The sequence below is a fragment of the Chelonia mydas genome, chromosome 27 (genome assembly GCF_015237465.2).
Source record: "Chelonia mydas isolate rCheMyd1 chromosome 27, rCheMyd1.pri.v2, whole genome shotgun sequence".
Taxonomy (NCBI): domain Eukaryota; kingdom Metazoa; phylum Chordata; order Testudines; family Cheloniidae; genus Chelonia; species Chelonia mydas.
Genome location: NC_057860.1, coordinates 11,762,410 through 11,786,585, shown reverse-complemented (window position 1 = coordinate 11,786,585; position 24,176 = coordinate 11,762,410). Strand labels below are relative to the sequence as shown.

General features: G+C 45.0%; 2 protein-coding genes and 2 non-coding genes across 7 annotated transcripts; all 4 read left to right on the top strand.

Annotated features, from left to right (window-relative positions):
• The first annotated feature begins 9,525 nt into the window (after window positions 1–9,525).
• On the top strand, window positions 9,526–14,065 carry RPL23 (ribosomal protein L23). The gene is made up of 5 exons (XM_007061951.4): window positions 9,526–9,648; window positions 11,181–11,264; window positions 11,897–12,025; window positions 13,519–13,632; window positions 13,933–14,065. Exons 1-5 carry the CDS (start codon window positions 9,636–9,638, stop codon window positions 14,013–14,015), a joined length of 423 nt encoding a protein of 140 aa, XP_007062013.1. The 5' UTR covers window positions 9,526–9,635; the 3' UTR covers window positions 14,016–14,065.
• Window positions 11,699–11,831, top strand: LOC114020011. The gene has a single exon (XR_003564950.2). It is a non-coding gene; the product is annotated as a small nucleolar RNA SNORA21 (small nucleolar RNA).
• A 643-nt stretch (window positions 14,066–14,708) lies between the features above and the next one.
• Window positions 14,709–21,228, top strand: C27H17orf98 (chromosome 27 C17orf98 homolog). 4 transcript variants are annotated; one of them, XM_037887033.2, is made up of 4 exons: window positions 14,709–16,805; window positions 17,025–17,214; window positions 19,694–19,793; window positions 20,940–21,228. In XM_037887033.2, the coding sequence occupies exons 1-4, from the start codon at window positions 16,762–16,764 to the stop codon at window positions 21,095–21,097; spliced, it is 492 nt and encodes a 163-aa protein (XP_037742961.1). In that variant the 5' UTR covers window positions 14,709–16,761; the 3' UTR covers window positions 21,098–21,228. The 4 variants fall into 4 exon arrangements, with proteins under 4 accessions (XP_037742961.1, XP_037742964.1, XP_037742962.1 ...); XM_037887036.2 differs by lacking the exon at window positions 19,694–19,793 and having other exon boundaries at window positions 14,709–16,906; XM_037887034.2 differs by lacking the exon at window positions 19,694–19,793 and having other exon boundaries at window positions 14,709–16,906; window positions 17,022–17,214.
• A 2,162-nt stretch (window positions 21,229–23,390) lies between these two features.
• TRNAC-GCA lies at window positions 23,391–23,462 on the top strand. Its single transcript has one exon. It is a non-coding gene; the product is annotated as a tRNA-Cys (tRNA).
• The last annotated feature ends 714 nt before the right edge of the window (window positions 23,463–24,176 follow it).

Below are 24,176 nucleotides of genomic sequence, written 5' to 3'. Positions count from 1 at the left end.
AAGTGAACTGGAGTCTGAAAACAACAAGCAAAGGTGGTGCACATCTGAATCTCAGAAGAGTATGAGCTGGAGTAAGATGCTCTGCCACCTACATGGACCTAAGCAAAGAGAAATCTATGTCACCATAATTTAGAACTGTATCAAAAGCCCACTGAAGTTAAAGGAAGTTTTTCCTTTGCCGTGCTTACAATGACAGGCAGAAGTGTCAAATTGTCACTCTATAACTTGAATTTCTGACTGTAGCAAACAAGCTGTCTATGCACCTGATTGAGTTTCCAAGTGGTCATGTTCAGACATACAGCCATTCCTTCAAATCCTTTTTCATTTATTTACAATCGTTTGGAGAGCCATGCATATCTGAAAGACCCTGTTGGGCAAAAATACTAATCTCCAGCTCCAAGAAGCTGTGGAAGTATAGTGGTGATAGAACAAGAGCTGCTGGATTTAAATATATCTGCCCTGTGTGTGTGATTATGTTTTATGGTTTCTTTAAATTCAAGTTATTAGAGTGAATGGTGCTGAATATATAGTTCAAGCAACTTAGATGAATATATTACAAATACCTATAAAAGAAAATATACGGCCCTTTAGTCAGTGAGATAAATATACAGATATTCAGTGACATCCATTAGTCTAATATTCTTGCTTTCCTAAACATATTTTCAAAGCCAACCCCTATTTCTTGAATGATGATGATTGCTATTCGGAGACAGGCTTTAATGCCAGCAATGCACACTCGCATCAAGCCAGGCCACACGCAGCTTGTTCATTTCAAGATTCTGCTCAAAAATTGACTTCCCTCTTTTTTAACCCTGCAGAGGGCTTGATCTGGCCTACCTCAAATACCGTCTCTTATCACCTAGCCCAACACGCCCCAAACCTTTAAAAGCAGTTTAACAAAGCCAGTTGGGCCCCTCCTTTACCCCCAAAGACAGGAACCACTGCTCTGCACACACTCCCCACCTAATCCTTTGTGACTACCTAGGGGGCACATCCCATGCTTTGGGAAACACTGGGCCTTCTCCTTGTCTCTCTACATAACCCCCCTTCTGTTAGAGCAAGAACCTTCTTCTCTATAGCGCCTGTCATCTGAAATAGGCTGTAACTCTCCACTTCGTTGACTCAGACATCACCTGAAAGCCAGATCTTTTATTCCGGGCTCTTCATTTCTTGGGCTTTCTACTAGTAATACATTATTTTCATCAGCCTTGTAAAATTCTACTCCTCAACATAGAGTGAATAATTTTTTTCATGGCTACATTTAAAAAATATCATTAAGGTGTTCATCTTCATGGCAAAGGGCGAGTAGATTCTGTGGCGTGGCCAGTACATTTCCATTACTGTTTCACAAGGGTGATGTAATTACGTATCAACATTTGGGGAGGTGGTTCACATGCAAGGCACTAAACAAGATGGACTTGCATGGCCAATAGCAACTGAGCCATAGGCCAATGCATCAAAACCAAAATATATTACACTCAAACTTAAAACTAAATCCAGAATTTTAAAATATGAGAATACTTATAAATACATATGAAAAAAACATAAAGCAATTAAACCATATGCAATCACCTTGCCACTTGCCTTTCCCTTACTTTAGTGGCTGACCATGCCAATAGGATAATCGCTCAGATCACAGATATACTGTCAGTTCCTAATAAATATTCTATTTTCTGAGAGGTCGTAGAAAGAGGTATTCAGGTCAAAAGCACGGAAAGCCATTTTGATCTCAAGTGGCAATACAAATTACAATATAATAAATAATGGGGTGTGTTTTCCACCTTTCCAGAGCCACATGGACAGAGGCAGTTATATTTCTCAATGCCAATATATCAGCCTTCTGAGTGAGCTGTATGCATAGATTGGAAAAGGACAGCTATAAAGGCCCTACTTAACTTGTTATTGCACAAACTAAGTATCTGGCATACCCATGAGTCTTTTTAACAAGGGGGAACCCAGGTGACATATTTATAATGGAAACAACTGCCATGTCTAGGTGCTTATTAATGACTTCTAATCTCTGCTTGATTAGGGATTTCACATTTTTAAACTTGAATCTAATCATTTTCCAATTCTGAGAAACCTAGTGAATGCAAAGAATTTTGAATATACTCTGACCAAGGAAGTTTATGTGAAAAATCCCTGCTGAGCTGTTCATCTAAGCATAACCTTGACTAATGTTGTGGATGCATACCATGAACGCGAAGCCAAGAATTTATATCACAGAAACTTGCATTGCACAGTATTTGGGCTGTGTTACATTGTATTTCTCTCAGTTGTTACAAACCACATGTTTATTGTCAGTGGTTAATTTTGCAGCCATGAAATGGCAAGGTATTTGTTTGCTACTGAAGTAATTATTTTAAACTGTACTTCCCAGTATTAACTTTCAAGCCATCAGGATACTTTGCTAGTGTTGTACAGGAACGGCTCAGAAAGCAGGATAGTTGAACTATTACACTCAGTATCACTTGTAGTTCCATCCTGACATTAGGTTTAGACAATCCCAAAATAAATTAAAATAATTTAGTGCCCCAGGATGAAAATGTCTTTCACATTGTGGCTAAATTGCTTTGAGATTCACAAAATCACGAGGGCTGAAATCTAATAATATTAAGGAAAAAATGAAAGCGAGTTAATCCATTCTGATGACCACACAAGGATTCATTAAAAGCTCAGACACAACCCTCCTTGATTTTTCAGCCCCAAATTGACTAGTGATTTTTGGATCCCTTTAAGAAATGCTCAGGGTGGGTATCTGGAGTTGAACCAAAGACTGCTTGATCAACAGTCAAATGTTCTAAGACTAGCTATACCTCTTCAGCTGGCAGAAGTGTGGAGAAGAGGGGGTTCCATGGAAAAAAATTTCCAGCCAGGAACTGAGACATTCTAGGCCCAACAATTCATATATTGTAAATATTATGCATCCAGCATACAGCCGTGAAGCAGTCAAAATAAAAACCAAGAATGTATTGTTATGAATCCTGGCTTACTGGAAGTGCCCCTTATAGCTAAACCTGTGAACTGCTTCTAATATCAGCACTTCTCTGTGCACGTGGGATGCTTCTTCACCGTCTCTTCTCTCTTCTGGACTTGCCTCTGGCCAAGAAGGTGGTTTTGTACTGTGGGATAATCCACCTGTCTTAGCTGTCTTGCTGTAAAAAAAAAACACCGGGGAGGCAAGGGGCTCCGGTTTTACTGCAAGGTAAACTAGGCAAGAAAACCCCCACGAGAGGGTATAATTGCTGGTGTTGCCTAGCTACCTCATAGTATTAGGATCCTCACACTTTTTGCCACACACTGAAAAAACCCCACCCTTTTTTGCTCCAAGTGGCTCCTTCTCTCCCACCAGGCCCCCCACCCAAGACATACACAAAGATGTGATCACGCTCCCCCTGCTGGACACTCATCAGGCTGCAGTGTTTGGCTCACATACTGAGCTCGTCTAAGCCCACTGAGTCTGAGCAGCATGTAGGTTCTCCCTCTGGCCTCTCGGGCTCACTCCTCGGGTAAAGATTCCCTGTCCAGTACTCCTCCTCAGAAGTGAGACCCTGTGGCCCAGGTGGTCTCTGCTCCCAGATCTGTACTAACCCCACAAGTTTCCCCAGCCTGCCCTTTCCCAGCACTCCCCCCACAAAGCTGCTCTGGTTTACAGTTTAACCCGCTGGGGCAAAAACAACGAGGAGGACTTGTGGCACCTTAGAGACTAACAAATTTATTTGGGGATAAGCTTTCGTGGGCTAAAACCCACTTCATCAGATGCATGGAGTGGAACATACAGTTGGGAGGTATAAATACACAGTACATGAAAAGATGGGAGTTGCCTTACCAAGTGGTGGCAGAATTCGTAACTTTTATAAAGGTCAGAAGGGAACCATTAGATCATCCAGTCTCACCTCCTCTATGGCACAGGCCGTTAATTTCCACCCAGATACCCAAAGACTTTAGTTAGACCAAAACATTTCAGTCCCTAGGAAACAAAAGTGTATTTGAGGAAGAGAACAACAAAGAGAACTTTAGCCTTGAATTAGGGACTTAAATTGAAATCATAGGCTCTACCACTAAGCTATATCTCCTCTGTATAAACAGATCACTGCCTAAAACTGTCACAACATATACTCACCCTCTCCCTCCTATTGCCTTCCTGGGGCCTGTTTTATCTCCACCCTCTCCCCCTTCCCATACAACATCAATCATTCTGTTAACCCTGACGACAGCTACTTGTATTCTGCCAGGGAAGAATCAGGCCCAGACGTCAGGCTGGCCTATATGAGGGACATTTTGCAGAGTTAACCCACTGGGATTAGCAATACTGGGAAACCGAGTGTAGATGGAGCATCTACATGCTAAGCACTGTAAGGCCTAGATCTGCCGGGCGTGGGGTTAGATGATCTGATGCTGGTAACTTGCTCCCTGTCTTCACTGACGCCTTTGAGGAGCAGTGGATGCTGTCCGGGGTTCTCTGCTCGGTGTCCCCATCTGGTTCCCTTCATTTGACCCTTTAACCACACTCCTGTCCCTGTTATTTCATTAGTTGTCCCCCGTAAAACAGTAGAGCTAAACTGAGGCAGATTATCTATTGAAAGCCATCTTCCCATTATCTTCCCATTTGGGGATAAGCGTGTGCATTGTTCTTGTTACAAGACTCGCTCTCCTTTCATTTAACACACTCCCCGTGTGAGATCCTGGGCTCTTCATCCACCAAACCCACCCACTTTGTTATTGAAGGCGAACATCTCTCTGTGGTTCTCACAATGAATAGCAGTGAAACAGCCCTTCCTGAGAGACTAAAGTAAAACAATTATTAAAAGGGATTCATTACTGTCACTCTTTCCCTTGTTAATTTCAATGAAAGATAAAATATAGCATGGAGAGACTGTTAATGAACTCGAGTGACTTTGCTTGGGAATGCTGCTCTTATTTACTATTAAGCTGCATTTATTTGGTCTTTCTAAATCACACTGCACTTTGTAAGAAGGTAGCACCCACCCAGGTAGCAAGCAACCTCCTGAGCTACACACAACTCTATCACTGAGCTACAGCCCCGCTGCAAGAGCTAATGTGAGGTATGCCACCCAAACCCTACTTGTTAGAGCTGGAATATTACTTCTAGCACTTTTTTCTCTGCTCAAATTACAGAATCTGTGATTGCACATGATCAAATCCAAATCCACAGTTAGGGCTAGTGGAAAAAGAGCAAAACCAAATCTAACTGAGATGAATTGTAAAAAAGAATTATGATCTTACTTTGAGTTTTTCCCCCCACCACGCCCAACTGTGGATTTTGGTTTGGTTGTATGTATTCACGCAACGGGGACCTAAATCAAATGTGCCGATTTTGTAATGGAAAAAATTCAAAGAAAATGAACATTATTGTTTAGTTTTTAACTGAAAATTTAATTTCAGTTTTTCAGGGGTTTTTATCTTAATTTTTAAATTATTGTTTTAAGGTGTATGGTTTGGGTTCTGCGTCCCATGCAAACTTTCTCTCCTTTTTTTTTAAAAGCGCCACTTTGTGTCACTCGTTTTTTGTTTGTTTTGTCTTTTCTTCCAGCGGGGGGGAACAGAGACACAAACCCTTTTTTTAAAGAATTTTTGACAAGCAAAACAAGCATTTCCTTTCAACATTTTTTCACTGAAAAAAAAAAAAGAAAAAATTTCAAACAGAGCAAAAACTGTGAACATTTTTTGCTGTTGAAAAAGTAATTTTTCATCCCAAAATATTTTTCAACATCTCTGCTGCAAAGAGAGGATTTCATGTATACCTCTGTCTTCTAACTGCTACTCAGGCTGCACAATTACAGTAATCTGATTCTAGCTTTTTCAAGTGTTTTAAGAGAGATCTTACTGCACCTGGAAGTGTGAGACTCTCAGGAATCACTCCTGCTCCTCTTTCATTTTCCTTTCTTTTTCAGGTTCTAACCAATATTGTAGAATTTCCCTCCAAAGTTAAATCCCAAACTATCTAGTATTTATTGAATGCCAGTGATTTTATAAAGACTGCTAAGAAAACAGGATAAAGTGTAACTTACTTCCTGAGTGTGTGTAGGTCAATGACAGATTTTTTTAAAAAATCAGGAGACCCGCTGGTTCAACTCCAGGTGATTGTTAAAAGGTCGTTCTTCCTGTTTTAGAACAGTAGCGTGTTTTCTGTCAAATGGAGTCAATAACCCTGCTGGTGAAAAATCTCTTTCTAAGCCCTAACACACCTCCAGTTTTTCCTTTAGCCAAGCTTTTAAACTCTTATATCAAACTACATAGACACATAGCAAGCGGTAGAGGGATAGCAAGGGATAGACTGTTTGCCTGCAGCTTAAACCGGCCCTGTTTTAAATCCCTCTCCCTCCTGTATGCATATTGAGAGGGTGGAATGTTACACTATACCTAGGTTAGCGTACGTAAATTATAATCAGGAGTCAGGACCCCTGTGTCCTATTTGCAGTTCTGCATCAGATGTGATCTTGGAGAGATTTACTGTGTCTTAGTTTCCCCAAAGGTGAGAGTAGGATAACAAGACCTATCTCATAAGGATGTTGTCTGGCTTTATTCACCAACACCTTCAAGCACTTTTAGTTCCTCAGATGGAAGATATTATGTCCGGGGAAACAGCTATGGGGAATTTTAGGGGGAAAAGGGCGAGTGTCAATACAACCTATGCGTGCTGGAGTGAAAAAGATTATTGCCATACTCCATAATACATAAAAGTCAGAATTTTTATTTAAAAATGACATCTGAGGTTTATTGAAAGGTATTTTGAAACAGCAACCCTTTAATCTGCACATAAAAAGTTGGTCTTATTGGCCTGCTAAATTCCAGCAATGTTCAAAAGACTGGTGAACAGTGGACTGATGTGACACTGGTGTGAGTTTGGGTATAGACACTCTTTTAGCAGTTTAGATCTGGCTTATATCAGTTTGGCTTGCACCCTCCTTAAATGAGCTTTTATTTGGTCTTGTTCTTATTTTTTCCTCAAGGAAACTGCAGTGGAATGAATAAAAACAGAGCAAAGACTTCAGGATTTGGCTCAATATTGCACAGAATTTATATGAAGAGCTTCCTTTTCCAAACACTTTACAAAGATTACATAATTCTCTAAATAGTCTCGTTCCCGCCCAATTTCCCTTGTCCGTGAAAATTACAGGCAAGTGGTTAAGAGTGTTGCCAACTGTCACAATTTTATCACAAGTCTCACGATATTTGATGTTTTTCTCAAAGCCCTAGCTGCTGGAGTCAGGTTATTACTTGAAAATCTCAGCCTTCATTTCAACAAAAAGTCATTGGAGCCGTCATGGCTGCAGGGAAAAGCTTGAAAATGTAAATCTTAAATGTTCCTACACCAGAGGTGAAATAAAGAGAATCCCAAATTTAATATTAAAAGCTAAATAACTTCTCTGTGCCATAGGGTATGTCCACACTAGAAACACAATGGCACAGCTGCAGTGCTGTTGTAGTGTAGACACTTACTACAGCAAAGACAGGAGTTCTTCTGTCTCTGTAGTAAATCCACCTTTCTGAGAGGCAGGGGCTAGGTTGACGGAAGAATCAGAATTCTTCCATCTACTTAGCGGTGTCTACACTGGGACTTAGGTCACCTTAATTACATCGCACAGGGGGTGAATTTTTTCACAGCCCTGAGCGATGTAGCTAAACCAGCTTAATTTTGTGAAGTAGGCCAGTCCCCAGTTTTCATATCTATGAAGTGCAGCTGCATGGGCAGCGGGTATCACAGGCCGGGGGAGGCTAAGCCTCCCCAAACAGCCCAGCGTGGCCCCACCCATGCTCCAGCTCCAGACCCCTTCTGGCTTCCTGTTCTTTGCCCTGCTTGGGGCTAGGGCTGCCTGTGGCTGGGACTTGGGGCAGCTGGGGCCAGTGCTCACGCTGCTTGGTGCTCTGCTGGAGCTGGGGGCACCGGGGCCATACCTCCCGTCTGGCACTCCAGGGCTGGGGCCAGTGGGGCTGGGGCTGTGCTGCCCACACAGCACTCCAGGGTTAGGGGCACTCGGGTGGCTCGGGGCTGGGGTTGGGGGGCTCTGGGCTCCAGTGGGGCAGGGCCTTGGACAGAAGGGGTGGCTAGCCTCCCCCAATGGGCAGTCCACGCGCTGCTCATGTGCGGCTGCCACCTTTGTAAAGTGCTTTGAGATCTGCGGAAGAAAAGTGCTATAAAAATATTATTACTTGAACCCACGGCAAAGTCAAAGCCCTGTGTTTATGACCTTGCTGCCAGCTAGCGTGGCTACTCACACAATCCCAGAATACTGGCCATTCCTGGAACTTCAGGCAACGGTGTGGACCTGCCCCCCTGGCATGACCTCATATGCCATTTTGAAGAACGCACCACTCTACCTCTGCCGGTGTGACACCATCCACACAACCCCCATTCAGTACCGGTTTTGTCACTGTACCGGAAGGGGAGAAACCTTAGAAAAGCAGGACTGACTGTTTTAAAACATGAAGGGCCTGCCTATTGCCTGCTGCCTTAGAACTGAATGAGAGGTCACAAATTCTGCATTGTTACTTTACTCAGCAGGCTCCTGGATGGGAAGATGTGATTGGAGGAGGCATGGCTGGGAGGAGAAAAGGCTTCTTTCAAAACAAATCTATCTGATAATTAACAAAACTGCAAAGTGAATTCTGAAACCCGCCTAAAAGGGTTTCTTTACAATCGATCATCCCTAAGTATATTGCAGTTATTTAGGGCCAGATTTCATCCAGATTCTGCAATACAGAAGTCTGCATTGTGGAAAAATCTGTTTCTCTGAGCTGCTGACATTTCACTCCGCAGGAACCAAATATCGTTTCGATTGGATCTAGTCTCGGTTTTGATGCTCCCATAGATGTCACGGGTTTTCTATGATTATTTGCCTTCTTGGGCAAGATTCTCTATTTTCTCTCAGTGGTTTTAATTTAAGTCTGCTCCAGTTAATTTCCAACTCATATCCTGCAAGAGGAGTGCCACGGCCTTAGCTGGGACCTTCTCGAAATGAGGGTGAACTCTTACAGCATGCAGATCTGCTGCCCTTGATTGGGCCAGCAACACAGACGCTGAAACAAGTAGAGCTGCATGCAGCGATTTAATAGGCAGAGACTTGCATGGATACAAAATTTGTATCCGCCTCCGATCCGCAAACATGGTCGGCGGATATAAAGCGGATATCTGCAGAGTTCTTGCCCCAGCACTGGGTTAAGGGGTGTTTGGATAGGAATAAAACTGAGGTCCTGCCCACCCCAAAGCACTTGATACCAGAGCAAGGTTGTAACCCCAGGTGCCCTGGCCAAAATCCAATGCTGCAGAGGGAGGGATTTGCCTTTGCAAATGCCCCCCTTCCCCATCAAGCTACCACCCACCCTTCCTCCCTCTCGTGCCTGTGCTTGGTGGGCTAAGAATCTTCCATGAATCGGCTGCAGTTCCCCATTTTGCCTCCATAGGTGGCACTGTGGTGCACTGAGACGATCAGCGACTACAGAGACCAGAGCGCCGTTCCTTATCACGTGATGAGGGTCTAGGGACTGACTGCGTCACGTGCCGAGGGAGGTCACCGCCTCCGTGCCGTCGTGTGACGTGGTAGGCCGTGCGCCGTGCGGAACTAATATCCCGGCAGCCTTTGCGGCTCTCTTTCTCTTTTTTCAGCCACAAGATGTCCAAGCGAGGTGAGGCCCGGTGTGAGCGGTCGCCCCTCGGGGCAGGGAGAATCCGTCGCCATCCTCCGGCCCCATGGGTCACGCGGCTCCGGGACCCGGGGGGATGGACTAGGGGGACCCGGGGCTCCCTTCGGGGCCGGGTCTGAGGGAGGGAAAGAAGCGGGGATAGGCCCGCTGGGGACGGGGACTGGCGGGTCCCGCTGAAGGGGTGCGGGAGCCCGAGCCCTGGAGGTGCGGAGGTTTGAGGCATTTGTGGGGGGGCCAGAAGGGGGCGTTGGACGGTCCATAGCTGGGGGGCGCTTTCAGGGTGAGGCCTTATCTTGGAATGGGGGGTGCTGAGGCCCATGTGGATGAGAAATTAGGGTCGAAATGAGATCCCAGGTCAAGCCCTAATGGGGGGAAGGGGGGAAGCTCAGGACCTGGGATTGTCCCATGGCTGGAAACTGCTCCTTGGACCTCGGCATGCGAGAGGAGGAACAAGCCCTGTAAGTAAGAGACGGAAAAGTAGCTGAGCGAGAGGGTGCTTTCCTTGGGTTGAGTAACGTGTGTGATGCCTAGATGCGACAGGGATGGGCAGGTTAAAAATACACTGGTCTGAGTGGAGCGTTTTAAATCGCATTTTTTTAAAAATAGCTGGTTAAAATATGGTTTGAGACTGTTTGGATAATTGTGCTGTTGCAATTTTAGATTAAAACTTATTACAGATTGAGAGATCAGTCTGCTCTTTTTAATAATGCCCCCTGGCTGGCAAGGTATTTTATTTGAATTATGGCGTGATATAGGCAAAAAAACAAAATCTTGCCAGTGACAGCCCTGGTGCTGCAAATATTTAAATAGATGTGTAACTTTATTCATATAAGCATTTATAGCCTCAGAGACTAGAATGGTATTTTTCATTAAAAACATCTTTTCCTGTGAAATCTGTCATTTCGAAACAAGACTGTCATTGTTAACAGTGAAGAATTATTTAGCGTTTCAGTACATTAACAAAGTTTTTGTGAATTTTCTCATATGCCCTGGACCAAAATTTTCAAAAATAGCTCCAAATTAGGTGCAAATTTAGGCAGTTGTGGTTCGGATTTTCAGAAGTGCCTAATTGACTTAGTAGCACAAGTCTTCTAGTGCATCAGAAGATGGTATAGGTTGCAAACATAGCACTGGCTATTTGCTTGCCAATTTTGTGTTTGAGTTTGTGTTGAGGATGTTAATGTGAGACTTGAGCTTGTCTCTTTCAGTAGATATGAACAGTTTTCAGGGCAAAACTTAGTAGGAACAAAACCTATGTAATTTCCACATAAATGTCATTAACAATTAGGAAACTAAAGAACCACCAGAAAACATCCACTTTAGATTGTAAAAGGGGGGTTGGGGGAGAGTGAAGAACTAGTAACACAAGTAAAAATGTGATTCGGGTTCTAAAAATCACTTCTAGATAAAATTATAGTTTAAATAAAATAATCAAATGTATTATTTTTAGTCATGATTCATATCATCCCTGACATAGGAAAGAGGTTACAAATATTCTTCTATTTAACCTACAGGACGTGGTGGTTCGTCCGGTGCGAAATTCCGTATTTCCCTCGGTCTTCCCGTGGGAGCTGTGATTAACTGTGCAGATAACACAGGTGAGTCTGTCTGGCTCCCTTCTGGAGTCAATATCACTTGTTTCTGCTTCAGCAGTCTTCTGCCTTGTTGTTTATCTGGTTAGGGTTTGTGTAGGTAACTGACTAAAGGAAACCAGGGGTTGGAAGTTGAAGCCAGGCAAATTTGCATTATGAATTAAGGTGCTAGTTTTTAACAGTGAGGTTAATTAACCATTGGAACAACTGGGTAGGCTCTCAATCACTCTGAGAGAGATGCTGCTTAAGGTCAAACTGAAATTATGGGCTTGACACAGAAATGACTGGGTTATGCCAGGAATCAGACTAGATGATCATAATGGTTCCTTCTGGCCTTAACATCTGTGTATCTGTTAGTCTGTTTCTGTAGAATTTCAATTTATCGCTCAATACTGATGCTAAAAAATGCATCCTACCTCAGAAGCAACAACAGCGGCTTCCCCCTTCTGAAAAGCACTTGCTGGGTCTGTGGTCAGTGACTCAGTGAGTTGTCGTGGAAGGGCATAAAAAAGGCATCACTTTTGGGTGAGGTGGCGGCATGTGCTGTTAACTTCAATGAGCGGTGTGACAGTGATCCATGAGGGGACATCTATTATGTGATGAGTGGGCTAATTCAAAATGTTTTTTTTTCCTCGTAGGTGCCAAGAATCTGTACATCATCTCTGTGAAGGGGATTAAGGGGCGCCTGAACAGGCTGCCAGCTGCTGGTGTAGGCGACATGGTCATGGCTACTGTCAAGAAGGGCAAGCCTGAGCTCAGGAAGAAGGGTGAGTGGTGGAAGTGCAGGTGGCAAATTTACATTCTCTACACACGGTGTCCCATGGGCTGTTCTGTAAGTGTCTGCTACAGACATGCTGTCCTATAGGATTAAGAGCTTAGCTGCCCAGATTTCCCACAAGTGCTACACACATGATTTGTTTCTTTGGGGAGGGAGGTGGGAATACTGTCTGGACACATACCTGGTGACAAACACAACTCAGTTAACACAAACTGGGCACACAAACATTGTTATGCATGTAGAGTATGCTGGGTCTAACCTTGATGTAAGATAATTGCAGCTCATACCCAAGGCAGAATTAGGACTGGCATAACAGCACAATCTCAACAGGCTTCCATCAGCTGATGGACTTCCTAGTCTCTTGTAGACTGCCCTTCCTCTGGGAGAGGGAAAGGCAGCCCTTCCACATGGGAGGAGCAAGGCAGTTTCAACATACCAATAATGATGCTAGAAGTAGGCAGCCGGTCTCTGAAGCAGCAGCTTCCCCCTTCTAAAAAGCACTTGCTGGGTCTGTGCTCAGTGGCTCCGCGAGTTGTCGTGGAAGGGGATAGCAAAACCTCACTTTTGGGTGAGGTTAGCAGCAGCATGTGCTGTTAACTTCAATGAGTGGCGTGACAGTCCTGAAAGTTCACATTCTGGTTTGATTATTAGTATACGTTTTTTTCAATAAGTCTTAAGTGTTTGGGGAAGGGTTTTCCCTTCTGGATGTCTCTGTGGGGAGTGACCTTGCATCTGGAAATGTGGCCAGGTTTACCTTACAAAAGGCTGTTTGAGCACTGGGTTAGAACATGAATGGTATTGAGTCACTCGGGTGTAGATTCAAGTGTAACATTGCATTGGACTGGTTTTTATTTTAATTGATATATTTATATATATATACACACAAACGCAAAGCTGGATTTTTCCCTCTGAACCAGCACATTGAATGCATGCTCAGCAGAGAAGTGATCTTAGCCCTTTTGAAACTAAATATCAAAGACTTGCAATCAGAGTAAATGTGTGGAGCAGAGTTTAGGGTGGCAACCTGCTTTAAATACTTGTCATAAATGTAGGTCCGGTGAAAGGCTTTGTCTTGACAGGCTGGGAAACTGCAGACCCCCTTTGCTCACAGAGCAGACAATAGCCAGGAGGACTGTTCCCACCTCAACTCTACTCGTCACGGTTTCTGTAGCCCATCCAGCCCTTGGCGTTACAGATGAAGCTATCAACAAAAACATTTGTGACGTGGATGCTTGGTGGTATCAGTCCCAAAGGCCATTGATGGTAATAACTTCAGTGGCAATCCTCGAACAACAGGAAGCCTTTACTGGGACCAAAATCCCGTATGCCATCCAGATGCACATTGAGGCCTTGCAAGGGTAGGGCTCAGATGAGGACGATTACCGTTGAGCACGGCATTGAACCTGGGTGATTCCTTTTGAGTTTCTGCTGTTGGTTTGTACTTGGAAATTTAGAATCCTGAGCTTGTCTTTCTCCCTGCAGTGCACCCGGCAGTGGTAATTCGGCAGCGGAAATCGTACCGGAGAAAAGACGGAGTGTTCCTCTATTTTGAAGACAATGCAGGAGTGATAGTAAATAACAAAGGGGAAATGAAAGGTACAGACGGCAATCTATTGCAGTGGACAAGAGCAAACTCCTAAAGAATAGTGCAGCACAAATTTCTGCATTCCTGGCCCAAGGAGAGCACCACTGTCTTCAGGCAAAAGGACCAAAACTATCCTTAGTGCCATGAAAAGTGGGTATCTTGGATGCTCCAGCAGAGAAATACTGATGGCTCTGTTATTAACATGCTACATGCTGCCTGAACAGCATTCGCAGAAGAGGGATGTAGTCGGAGTGTCGAACATAAGCTCTGATTGGTTCTTAACTTCTCCTTTTTCTTCCCCGCTTTCACAGGCTCAGCAATCACAGGCCCCGTGGCTAAGGAATGCGCAGATCTGTGGCCCAGGATAGCCTCCAATGCCGGCAGCATCGCATAAACCTGCGCCATCCTCGTTGTAAAGATAAAATAAAAGTGGTTGCTCCAAAATTTCTAATGTCTGTGTTGATACTGTAAAACTTGGAACACCACCTCCCTGACAAACCTGGATAAGGTGCTCCATGGGGGCTTGGCTGCCTGGGGAGAGTTTACCTTTAGAGCTTTAGTCATATAGGTATAATACCCTGTGTGGATACACTTAAAAGTATGATTTTTTTGTTGAGCTTAAACTCCAAGGGTCTCTAATACCAAAATAAGAGCCTCTAGAAAGGGGTTGTACTGGTATAACAGTATCTGTTTAAAAGCATCCCATGGGTTATACCAAAATTACTTTCTTGTGTAGACAAGGTCCGAGGTGCCAATAGGAATACAGCAATTTGGCTTTAAAAGTTGTGACTCGTATGCACCAGGAGACAGATCTTTATGAAATAACCCATGAGAGAATAATTTTCTTTGCACTGCAACTCTGCCTGATATTTTTACATTAGGTGCTACGGTAGAACCTCAGTTATGAACACAAGAGTTACGAACTGACCAGTCAATCACACGCCTCATTTGGGATCGGAAGTACGCAATCAGGCAGCAGCAGAGTTAAAGGGGAAAAAATAAAAACACATACAGTACTGTGCTAAATGTAAACTGCTAAAAAATAAAGGGAAAGTTTAAAAAAAAGAATTTGACAAGGTAAGGAAACTTTCTGTGCTTGTTTCATTTAAATTAAGATACTTAAATGCAACATTTTTCTTCTGCATAGTAAAGTTTGAACATAGTATGACATTACATAGTATTAAGTCAATGTTCAGTTGTGATCTTTTGAAAGAACAAATTTTTTGTTCAGCGTTATGAACATTTCAGAGTTACAAACCACCTCCATTCCCAAGGTATTCGTAACTCTGAGGTTCTACTGTATAAGATGCTCAGGTGACAGACAAGCTTTGTGAGAAAAGCATTGTTTGAGTTTGAACGCTCGTGCTGCAGAGTAAGCTCTTTCAGGAAAGGAACTTTCGTATTAAGAAGAACTTGTTTAATGTGGCCCAAGGGCATAGCAGAGCCCACCACTTTTGGAGGAGGTGATGGCTGCAGCATGTGCTATTAAGCCCCAGGAATGGTGAAACAAGCTTGAAGGTGAATTAAGAGGCTTCCTTTGACAAATAATGCCACATCACAAACTGATAAGTGCAGACTTGATTTCTAAATACCTTTTAAGGATGAGCTCATGGGCTCTCTAAGTTTTTAAAACCACAGTTACAGCATTTAGGGTAAAACCTTTTGCAAAAGGTAATGATACAGGCTGCTACATAGTGCAAAAAGCTGCAGTCCTTATGCTGTGTGATGGGGCATGTCTTATTCCCCAACGTTTTTTTTGGCTAAGTGCAGAACTGTGGATGTGCGACTGAATGGAATTGCAAATAAATCCATTTTCCTTCTTTATAGCAGCGTGTCAGTTAAGGGTGTGGGGGTTTTAACCAATATGCTGATACAACCCCTAACTTTCAAGACCTTAGGGTATGTTAACACTTTACGGAGCAGACACCACCAACTGGCTTTTTCGGTCAGTATTGGAACACCAACCACTTACCCAGAGTTAATATCTTTCGGGGATGTCTACACAGCGAAGTTTTTGACACAACTTTTGTCTTTCACGGGTACTTAAAAAAGCCCCCCACGAAAGACAAAAGTTCTGCGGAGGCAAGTGGCAGTGTGAACGCGGCTTTGTCGACAGGAGCGCTCTCCTGCTGCCAAAGCTAATGCTGCTCGCGGGGCTGGAAGCATTTTGTCTGCAAAAGTACCGACAAAGAGCGTTTACACACGCTGACTTCTAGCAACCCAGGCTGTGTCGCTGAAAGCTGCGTGGGGTAGACGAGCCCTATGTTGAATGAAGCACTCGTCTGTTGACATAGCTGCATCTACAGCGGGGGTTATGTCCACCTAGCTACTTGATCACGGGTGTGACATTTTCACACCCCTGACTCTTAGTGATGTGGAGCTGATGTAACTTTTCAGCACACACAAGCTGGCCTGCTGGGAGCAGGCATAGGGGTGGGGTTTCCTCCCCCCAGGAGGCGTTAAGGGCTTCACTTCACTTTACCATGGCCTGTGTGGGAGCGGAAAAGCCCTTTTCCCCCACGCAATAATACTGTACGCTGAAAGTTTGGCTTTTGTCGAGCTTTGTGGGTTCGGCCCTTATCTAACTCCCCCCCCCCCCCCCCCGGGGCAGCCCTTCGCTGCGCTCCCTGCAAGGTCTGGAAGTAAATGGCCGATTCTGTTTCAGTTCGCCGCTGGAGGCTGTCAGTTTCCGAGGGGGCTACGCGGTTTGAGTGGTTTAAAGCACCAGCCCCGGCCATGGCCCCTCGCTGCGTTGCCACTTGCTGTCCCTCTTCAGAGAAAGCTTGGCCTCCGAGCTGCAGGCCCGGGGACCGGGGCCTGGCCCCGATTCCCCGGCGGGCTCGCCGTGAGCACGAGGGGCCGGCTGCCGGAGGGGGCAGCAGGAGGCGGGTTAGACTCCCCCGCAAGCCGTGGACGCGTGGCAGAAAAGTGGGGCGGGGAGGCAGAACCTCGCCCCGGGTGGCTTTAATCTGCCCCCAAACAAACCGGCCGCCTCTGATGGGGCTGGTAACAGCCTCCCCCCCCCAGCCGCCGCCTGCGCCTGGCAAACAGCTGATCGATCCCAGCCCCACGTGGCGCGATGGAGCGACTCGGCTGGGAGCCAGCCTTGCAGTGCCGCGGGGCCCGCTGCTGTGGGGCTGATGATGGGCGGGGCTGTGCCCCCCCCCCGGCAGGGGGGTGATGGGTGAGTCCTCGGCCCCTCCTTTCCCCGCCAGGGCGGGCAGCTGCCCTGCAGCCGGCTCTGGGGAGGCTAGCCAGGGGCGGCGCCCCAACGTAACAATGCAGGTAGCCGGAGGAGAGAGAGGGAGGGGGGCGGCGGCGAGGGCCTGGGGGGGTCACAAGGAGCCGAGTCTGGCGCCGGATCGGGGGTCCTGCCTTTGCTCAGCATGGCTTGTCTCAGCAGGAGGTGTCTGCAGAGGGAGAAGGGCTTTATCCTGGACGGGGTGGCCGTGGACACGCTGGCCGGCAGCTACACGCACATCCCGCCCAAGCTGTGGTCTGCCTTGCCCCCTTACAACGCCCAGCTGGATGGCCACGCCGCAAGCTACTTCGCATCCCCCGCTGTCAAGTCCCTGCTGAAGAACACGGAGCAGGTACCGTGCGGGGGCCTGTCCCGACAGCCCGGCTCGATGAGTCCCCCAGGGCTGGGAATTTCGGGGCTCTGGCTGGCAAGTAGATAACTGCTTAGCTCGCCTGAGTGCTGAAAAGAATGAACCACACACAGGGGGAGCCAGTGGCCAGGGGACAGTCCTGCTTCTTCTCTCCCTGGTGGGTTGTGTAGCTACCATCTTAGTTCATGATTCTGTTTCTATGACCAAAAAATGGTTTTATTTGTAAAGGCAAAAACGTGTCTGGCTTTTAGGTGGCTCAAAGGAGACACAATTTTACGCAGTTCGCCTCCAAAGCAGGTGGCCTGTTGATTGATCAAAAATGTGGACTTACCGGGAAGCCGGTTGGTGAAAGAAGATGGTTCGTTTCTTTGTGGAAGGATTGAGAATTCCCACCCTGGCAGTTTGCAGTTGCACATTCAATTGACACATTTCTAACCAAATTCTGAACTAAAAACTAAATGTACCTTAGACTGTAAATTATTTGGATTCAGGGTTGTCTTTGTGGCCTGTTTGTACCCTCCAGGCCATGACAGGGGTTCCCAGGCAGTAAAAATAATAATAAAATGGACCTGTAATGAACTTTATTATGAGCAAGAGAAGTCCATCCTCTCCCCCCCCCCCCCCAAATTTCACCTTTTCCTCTACTTAGATTTTTGAGATCCTTGCTCTTTCTGACCTCACAATGGTTCTAGTGTCATTTTCAGTGAACTGTGATGTCAGAATGAAAACACCATACATGGTTAAACCAGCAAGTAGGAAAGGGAGAAGGAAAGTCATGGATTAGCAAAAATTAGCCATTTAAAGAGAAAACAGAACGATAGATGGACAAATTTATCTGGGTCCTGAAAATGACACAGTTGATCAGATGTTGATGTCCAGATTTTGGTAGAATAACAGGCAGATCTGTGGCATGAAACACTGTGGTTATAATTCAAAGAACGATGTGGTATTACCTCAGCCAATAGTGGACATCAGTCTACATCATAAATCCCTCTCACTCCTCTTCCTAAGCATAGTGTTCTCCCTGCTTAAGAATTCTAGCTCCATCTCATTTAGAATTCCAGCTGAAGGTGGGTGTGGGAAAGGGATAATCTCTAAATAAAGGTGATCTTGTAGTTCTTTATGCAGCTGGGATCTTTTTTTGGTTGCTTAATATCAGATCAGTTTAAAAAAATAATTGTGAAATGTTTTGATCAGAAAGCAAATGACTGTTGCAGTCTGTGTGAAATTTATTTTTTAAAGAAAAATATACAGGGCAACCGACCATAGTCACACATGATCTGCCTGCGCAGACCTTGTCCTCTTGCTATCTATGCTGCTTACAGAAGGTCAGTGCTACCCAAGCCATGGTGGTTAGTCTCTAAGGTGCCACAAGTCCTCCTTTTCTTTTTGTGAATACAGACTAACACGGCTGCTACTCTGAAACCAGAGATATAATGCTCATTCATATTCTTTTCAGCTAACTGAAATTGCATTTCTTCTCAATTTAGTGTTTTAAAATCTCACTGATGCTTCATAGAAAACTTTTGAAATAATAATCCTTTGCTTTTATATGCACTGCATTAAAGAGCTTAACAAAGAGAAGGTTAAGGGGTAATTTGGTCACAGTTTATAAGTACCTATGTGAGGAACAAAAAGTTTGATAATGGGCTCTTCAGTCCGACAGATAAAGATATAGCAAGATCCAATGGCTGGAAGCTGAAGCTAAAGAAATATACATTCAGGAGGGCAGAGTAGATGATCACAGTGGTCCCTTCTGGCTTTCGAATATATGACTATAATGCCCATTGTGGCTTTCATTGTGCTTTGTACAATGTCAAACACTGTTGGTGCTTAATAAATAACTTAGACCTGGTTCCTGCAGTCAGATCTGCTAGCGTGGACACCTGAAGCCACCATAAGGGACTCCACACTTGCACTGAGGTTTGTGCTAGCAGGTCTGGCTGCAGAATTAGGGCACCTTTCACTTGCAAAGAGCTCTACAAACATTAGCTAGCTAATGCTGCACAACCTGGTGCCAGATTTAAGTCACTAGAGTTACATCAGCGATGAATCTGGCCCTGTCTCTTTACAGGGAATTTTCTGGATATATCCAAGATTTTATGTATTTCATCTCATTAGCTATTATTGATTAAAGATATTTTGCACAGCAGCAAGATTGCATAGCTTTGGACTCTGGAACAATAAATACCCTGCTTTCATGCACCCCAGATACATTATGAGTGCATACCCAGAGCTGTTTCTAAATGCAGTGTATTTTCACACTGTAGTAACGGCCGTCCATGTGTCTTTAGAGACAGAACAAAGTCAGGTACCTGGTTTGTTAGGTCCTGATCCGATGCTACTGAAGTGAATGGGAACTTTGCCATTGACATCAATGAGACTCTTCATGTTGGGATTTAGGGATGAGCCAAAATCTGGCTTTGCTCTGAGTTTTTGTTCTTTCTCTGACTTGCCCCAGCACCGAGGTGGTACATCCAGGGATGGTTGGATAGTGGATTATTTCCACATCTATGGGCCAGGGCAGAGGTACCTGAACAGGAGGAACTGGGCAGGTGCAGGTAAGACTCCCTTCAGTAAGCTCTTCTCCAATCATCAGTTACTCTATGTATCACCTATTGGGTTAAGAATCATGAGATTTTAAAAGAATAATAAATATTGGGTTCTTTTTTATTACTAACGTGCTTTCTGGTTTCATAAAATTTGGGGTAAAGGTGTCGCGTTTTCAAGCTTTTCTCCTCAGTCATAAGGCTAGAAACTTATATTCCTTTTAAAGGAAAGCTGAGTTTTTTGTATGATCACTTGATTCCAGGAGCTGGGGCTTTATGCAAAAATCCAGATGATAAAATTGTAAGAGTCGACAAAGCTGCATTCCACAGCATCACTTGGCAAAAATTCCCGTTAAATAAATATAATAGTGTATTTTATCCATCAATTTCAACACACTTCACAAAGGAGGTTGCTATCATTTACCCCCATTTTACAGATGGGAAACTATGGCACAGAGACAGGACATGACTTGCTCAAGGTCACCCAGCAGCAGAGCTGGGACTAGAATCCCAGGTTTTGTAAGTCCCAGACTAGCGCTGTAGCTACTAGGCTATGCTGCTTCTAAGGAGTTAGCAAAGTTGGGAGCCCTGGACCTGATCTTATCTTGTCCTGTCCCCTGCAGCAGAGAGTAGAGAAGTCATAAACAACCCACAAGGGGATGGCAGAGAATACCCTTGGTGTGGGCCCTGCTTTGGGCCTTCATAGGTGGCACTACTCTAGTCCCCAGTCCTCACCCCACAAGTTCTGGGTCTTGGGAGAACTATTGTAACTTAGGGCAACCCCCCAGGCTGTTTGGTGCTCAGCATCCAGACAGCACCAAGCTGACTTTATCCATCTTTCCTCTGAATTGCACCTCCACGGAATCTCAGTCTCTGGCATCTCACACTTAGGGCAGGTCCAATCAACACGTTGCTCTAACTGTTGCCAGCAGCCACTGGCCTGGGCCCACCAGGACACCCAGCTGCTAATGGCGGAGCTGAACAGGTGTTAAGCCCTGGTGGGGGATTTTTACTAAGGTTCCCTAGCATCGACAAGCTTGTGTGTAGCTTGCACACCAGTCCGAGTTCGCTTCAGTGGCCTGTGTGAGTTGCTGGATGGAGCACAGCTGGAAAGGAGGGGGAGATAAAGACTGACGGGGCCAACTCTCTTCCCCACAGGCCACTCTTCTGAGCAGGTGGGCGGCCACTACAGCTTCCTGGCAGACGTGAAGCCCATGAAGGGCTACAACGGGCGCTTCGGCTACCGTCGCAACACCCCGGACCTGCGGGTGAATTCGTCCTGCTTCGGCGAAGTCACTGTGTTCCCGCTCCACTGATGCCGAACGAGCTGCTTCTCACATGCCCCTGGTGCCAGCCCCTCTGGGTGCCATGGAGACCTGGAGACACTGATTAGGAGTAAGAAATGGGAACTAAAATAAAATATTTGTTCTCGCTTGTTCTATTTTAACAGCTTGTTGTTACGGGTGATTTATTAGCCTAGGAGACGCGCTGTTGATGCAGCATCTGGGCTCCTGCTTTTACCAGCTGTTCTGGAACTAGGCTGACTGATGCCAGGTGATAGTGCAGGATGACTAGATCATGCATGGGCTTCCCCATGTGTTCAGAGGAGAATCTATTCGGACAGCCCAGACCTTCATCCTCAGGGAGACGGGGAAGATACTACCTGCAGTACAAGATGCTTTCATCTCTATTTATAGAAGAGCCTAGATAGATAATAAAACACATTGTATTTGAGAACAGATCTTCATGTGTACACAGCATTAAGGGAGGAGAAAAATGGGAAAATACATTCTTCCTGTTTGGCCAGGTGGGTGACAACTGGTGGGCTCAAGCCCTGGGGAGAAGAAGCAGTTAATATTTTTATAGTACCAGAGGGATGAAGACAAGGCCCCTACCTGGAGGGCCCTTTGAGTGGTTGCCTCATGTTTGTTGAGTTGTTTTGGTTTGGAGTTTTTTGCTCTCTGTTGCCCCGGCCCTGCACGTGCAATGACATGGGCAGGCTTTTGAGCGATTCAGCAGCAGGGTCGGGTGGTGGCAATACAATGCTGAAGAGCTTTAAGGCTGGCCCAAGGGAGTGTTGTAATCTAGTTCCATTTAGGGCACTAGGGGTGTTAACCCAGGCCCCCGGTGAGCAGGGTAATGTAGTCTCACTTGGGGCTCCATGGACTCTGAAGCTAACCCCAGGGCAGGGGGTGGTGCGATCTAAACTCCCCAGAGGTTCTAGGTTGTGTTATGCATGTTACAAAGCTGGGCAAGGCCTAATTAGGCGATGCTCTGCATTATGGATGCTATGGCTTCTTGTATAGCTTAAAAACAAGGCCAGGGATTATATGGGCCTTGTCTACGCTAGCATTGGGCGGGGGCGGGGGGCGGGGGGGGGAATCTCCCACCATTACACTGCGAGCACCCGTGTAGACATTTTGAGCATCTCAGACCTGAAGTTCTGTGAAAATAAAACAGCCCTTGCTGCTAATTAGAGAGGTCACCCCGAGAGAAGAAGCCCGGTTGTTTGGCTGGAGTGAGCGAGCAGCACAGAGACATCCAGCTGGTCACCTGTCAGGCCCTGATCCTGCAGCTACAGGAATATAGGCAGAACCCTGCAGTTGTATAGATCCCCGTGAACTTCCCTGGGGTTCCATGTAGGCAGATGCAGCTGCAGGCTCAGGGTCTGGTATTATAAAGGGAGCTGGAAGAAATGAACTGATCCAAATGACATCTGGTACATTTCAACCAGACTGTGCTTCTGGGGGTGAAGGTGCTTACTTTTTCTTTCATTGCAGTGGGGCCCAGAGCCTCAAAGTCAGGAACCCCTAGAGCTGAGCATTGTACAAATCTCTGCCCTCAAGGAACTTGCAATCTAAGAAAACAAATGATGTATGAAAGAGAGGGGTATTATAGCTTGACATTTTTTTATAATAATCATAACTGTGATTCTCATCTCCCCCTTCCTTTGCTTTATTCTATTTGACTCATTACATTCTGCTCCACTAAACTCCTTTTTCATCCACATCACCTTCTTCATTTCCTTGCTGTAAGCTTACCTGAGGTTATTTTTGTGGTGTCTAATTGCCAGCATGTTCTGCCCCAGAAATAGCTGCATTTCCCTCAGTCATGTTGCTACAGAAGTAGCTATTATAATGATGTAATCACAGGTGAAGGATAGTTGGAGGCGGGTGTTTTGCCAGCTTATTAAATACGGCTTGTGTGGTTTCAAGGTGTGCTGGCCATGAGAAAGCAAACACAAGCCATTGAAAAGAAGAGAGATTTTTATGTCAGAACAGAACTTGGAGAGAATTAGAGCTAGAACTTTATTACCTTGGCCCAAGTGAACCCAATTCCAACTGCAGTAAGACTGGGGTTGGCGGGGGTGGGGTGGGGTGTTAAATGCAAAATGAAAACTAATTATAGTTTGTGTGGGCAGCATGAGAAATGATTACAGGTGCAGTGATTCTGAGAAATAGGAGAAATAATTACAGGTGAGTGAATCTGAGAAATAGCTACTGGCATAATGAGTATAACAAACCTATTACAAGAAGTAGTGAAGAGTAACAATGTGACAAAACCAGTATCCGTAACTAGACTTACCTGTCACCTGTCTTTTCAGCAGGTGGGGGTATAGCTCAGGGGTAGAGCATTTGACTGCAGATCAAGAGGTCCCTGGTTCAAATCCGGGTGCCCCCTTTTTCTTAATGTTTTAATCAAAACAAAGACATATTAGTTAAATATTTACTTTTTTGCAGTCACTGTGGACTTATCTTTCTTTGATTAGGTTTTAGCCAGTGACAAAGATATAGGCCATTAGTGGAAAGTGGAGTAACAATCTGGGAATCGTTAATGGAAACATGGACATTAATTAAAGTGTATTTCATATTGAGGAACTGAATTATATGGCTTCAGAGTGAGAGCATGACCATTAATTAATATGAAATTATCTCCTTCAAATTAATAATATAGACAGAGGGGTTTTAGTTCAGCGGTTAGAGCATCTGACTGCGGATCAAGTGGTTCCTGGTTCAAATCCAGACACCCCCCCTTTTATTTATCTACTTTTGGAAAAAAAAACAAAAAACAATGGGTCTGTAAACTAGCACTATTTTAGTAAGTTCACATTTTGCACAGAATTACAAAATTTAACCTCAAGATACTCAACATCTGTCCGTATCCAGATCAAAATGACCCATTATTTGTTTAAAATCACTCAAACTAAACAACAAAAATATGAATTTCTGGGCAATATCAGTATTTCTACTGAATGGACAACTGCAGGAATTTGACATTGGGTAGTTAAATACCTACTTAAAAATATGTTTTAAAAATGCCACTGGTACAATGCGGCCCTGATGTTCTTGGTCTTAAACCTCTAGGTGCTATTGTAATAATAATTAATTGAATAAT

Excerpts from the sequence above, each read along its gene's own strand:
- RPL23 (XM_007061951.4), top strand. Across the intron at positions 12,026-13,518 it reads GCCTGAGCTCAGGAAGAAGG|TGCACCCGGCAGTGGTAATT; the intron begins GTGAGTGGTGGA and ends TTCTCCCTGCAG. Across the intron at positions 13,633-13,932 it reads TAACAAAGGGGAAATGAAAG|GCTCAGCAATCACAGGCCCC; the intron begins GTACAGACGGCA and ends CCGCTTTCACAG.
- C27H17orf98 (XM_037887033.2), top strand. The coding sequence starts at position 16,762 with ATGATGGGCGGGGCTGTGCCCCCCCCCCGGCAGGGGGGTGATGG. Across the intron at positions 17,215-19,693 it reads TGCTGAAGAACACGGAGCAG|CACCGAGGTGGTACATCCAG; the intron begins GTACCGTGCGGG and ends GACTTGCCCCAG. Across the intron at positions 19,794-20,939 it reads GAGGAACTGGGCAGGTGCAG|GCCACTCTTCTGAGCAGGTG; the intron begins GTAAGACTCCCT and ends TCTTCCCCACAG.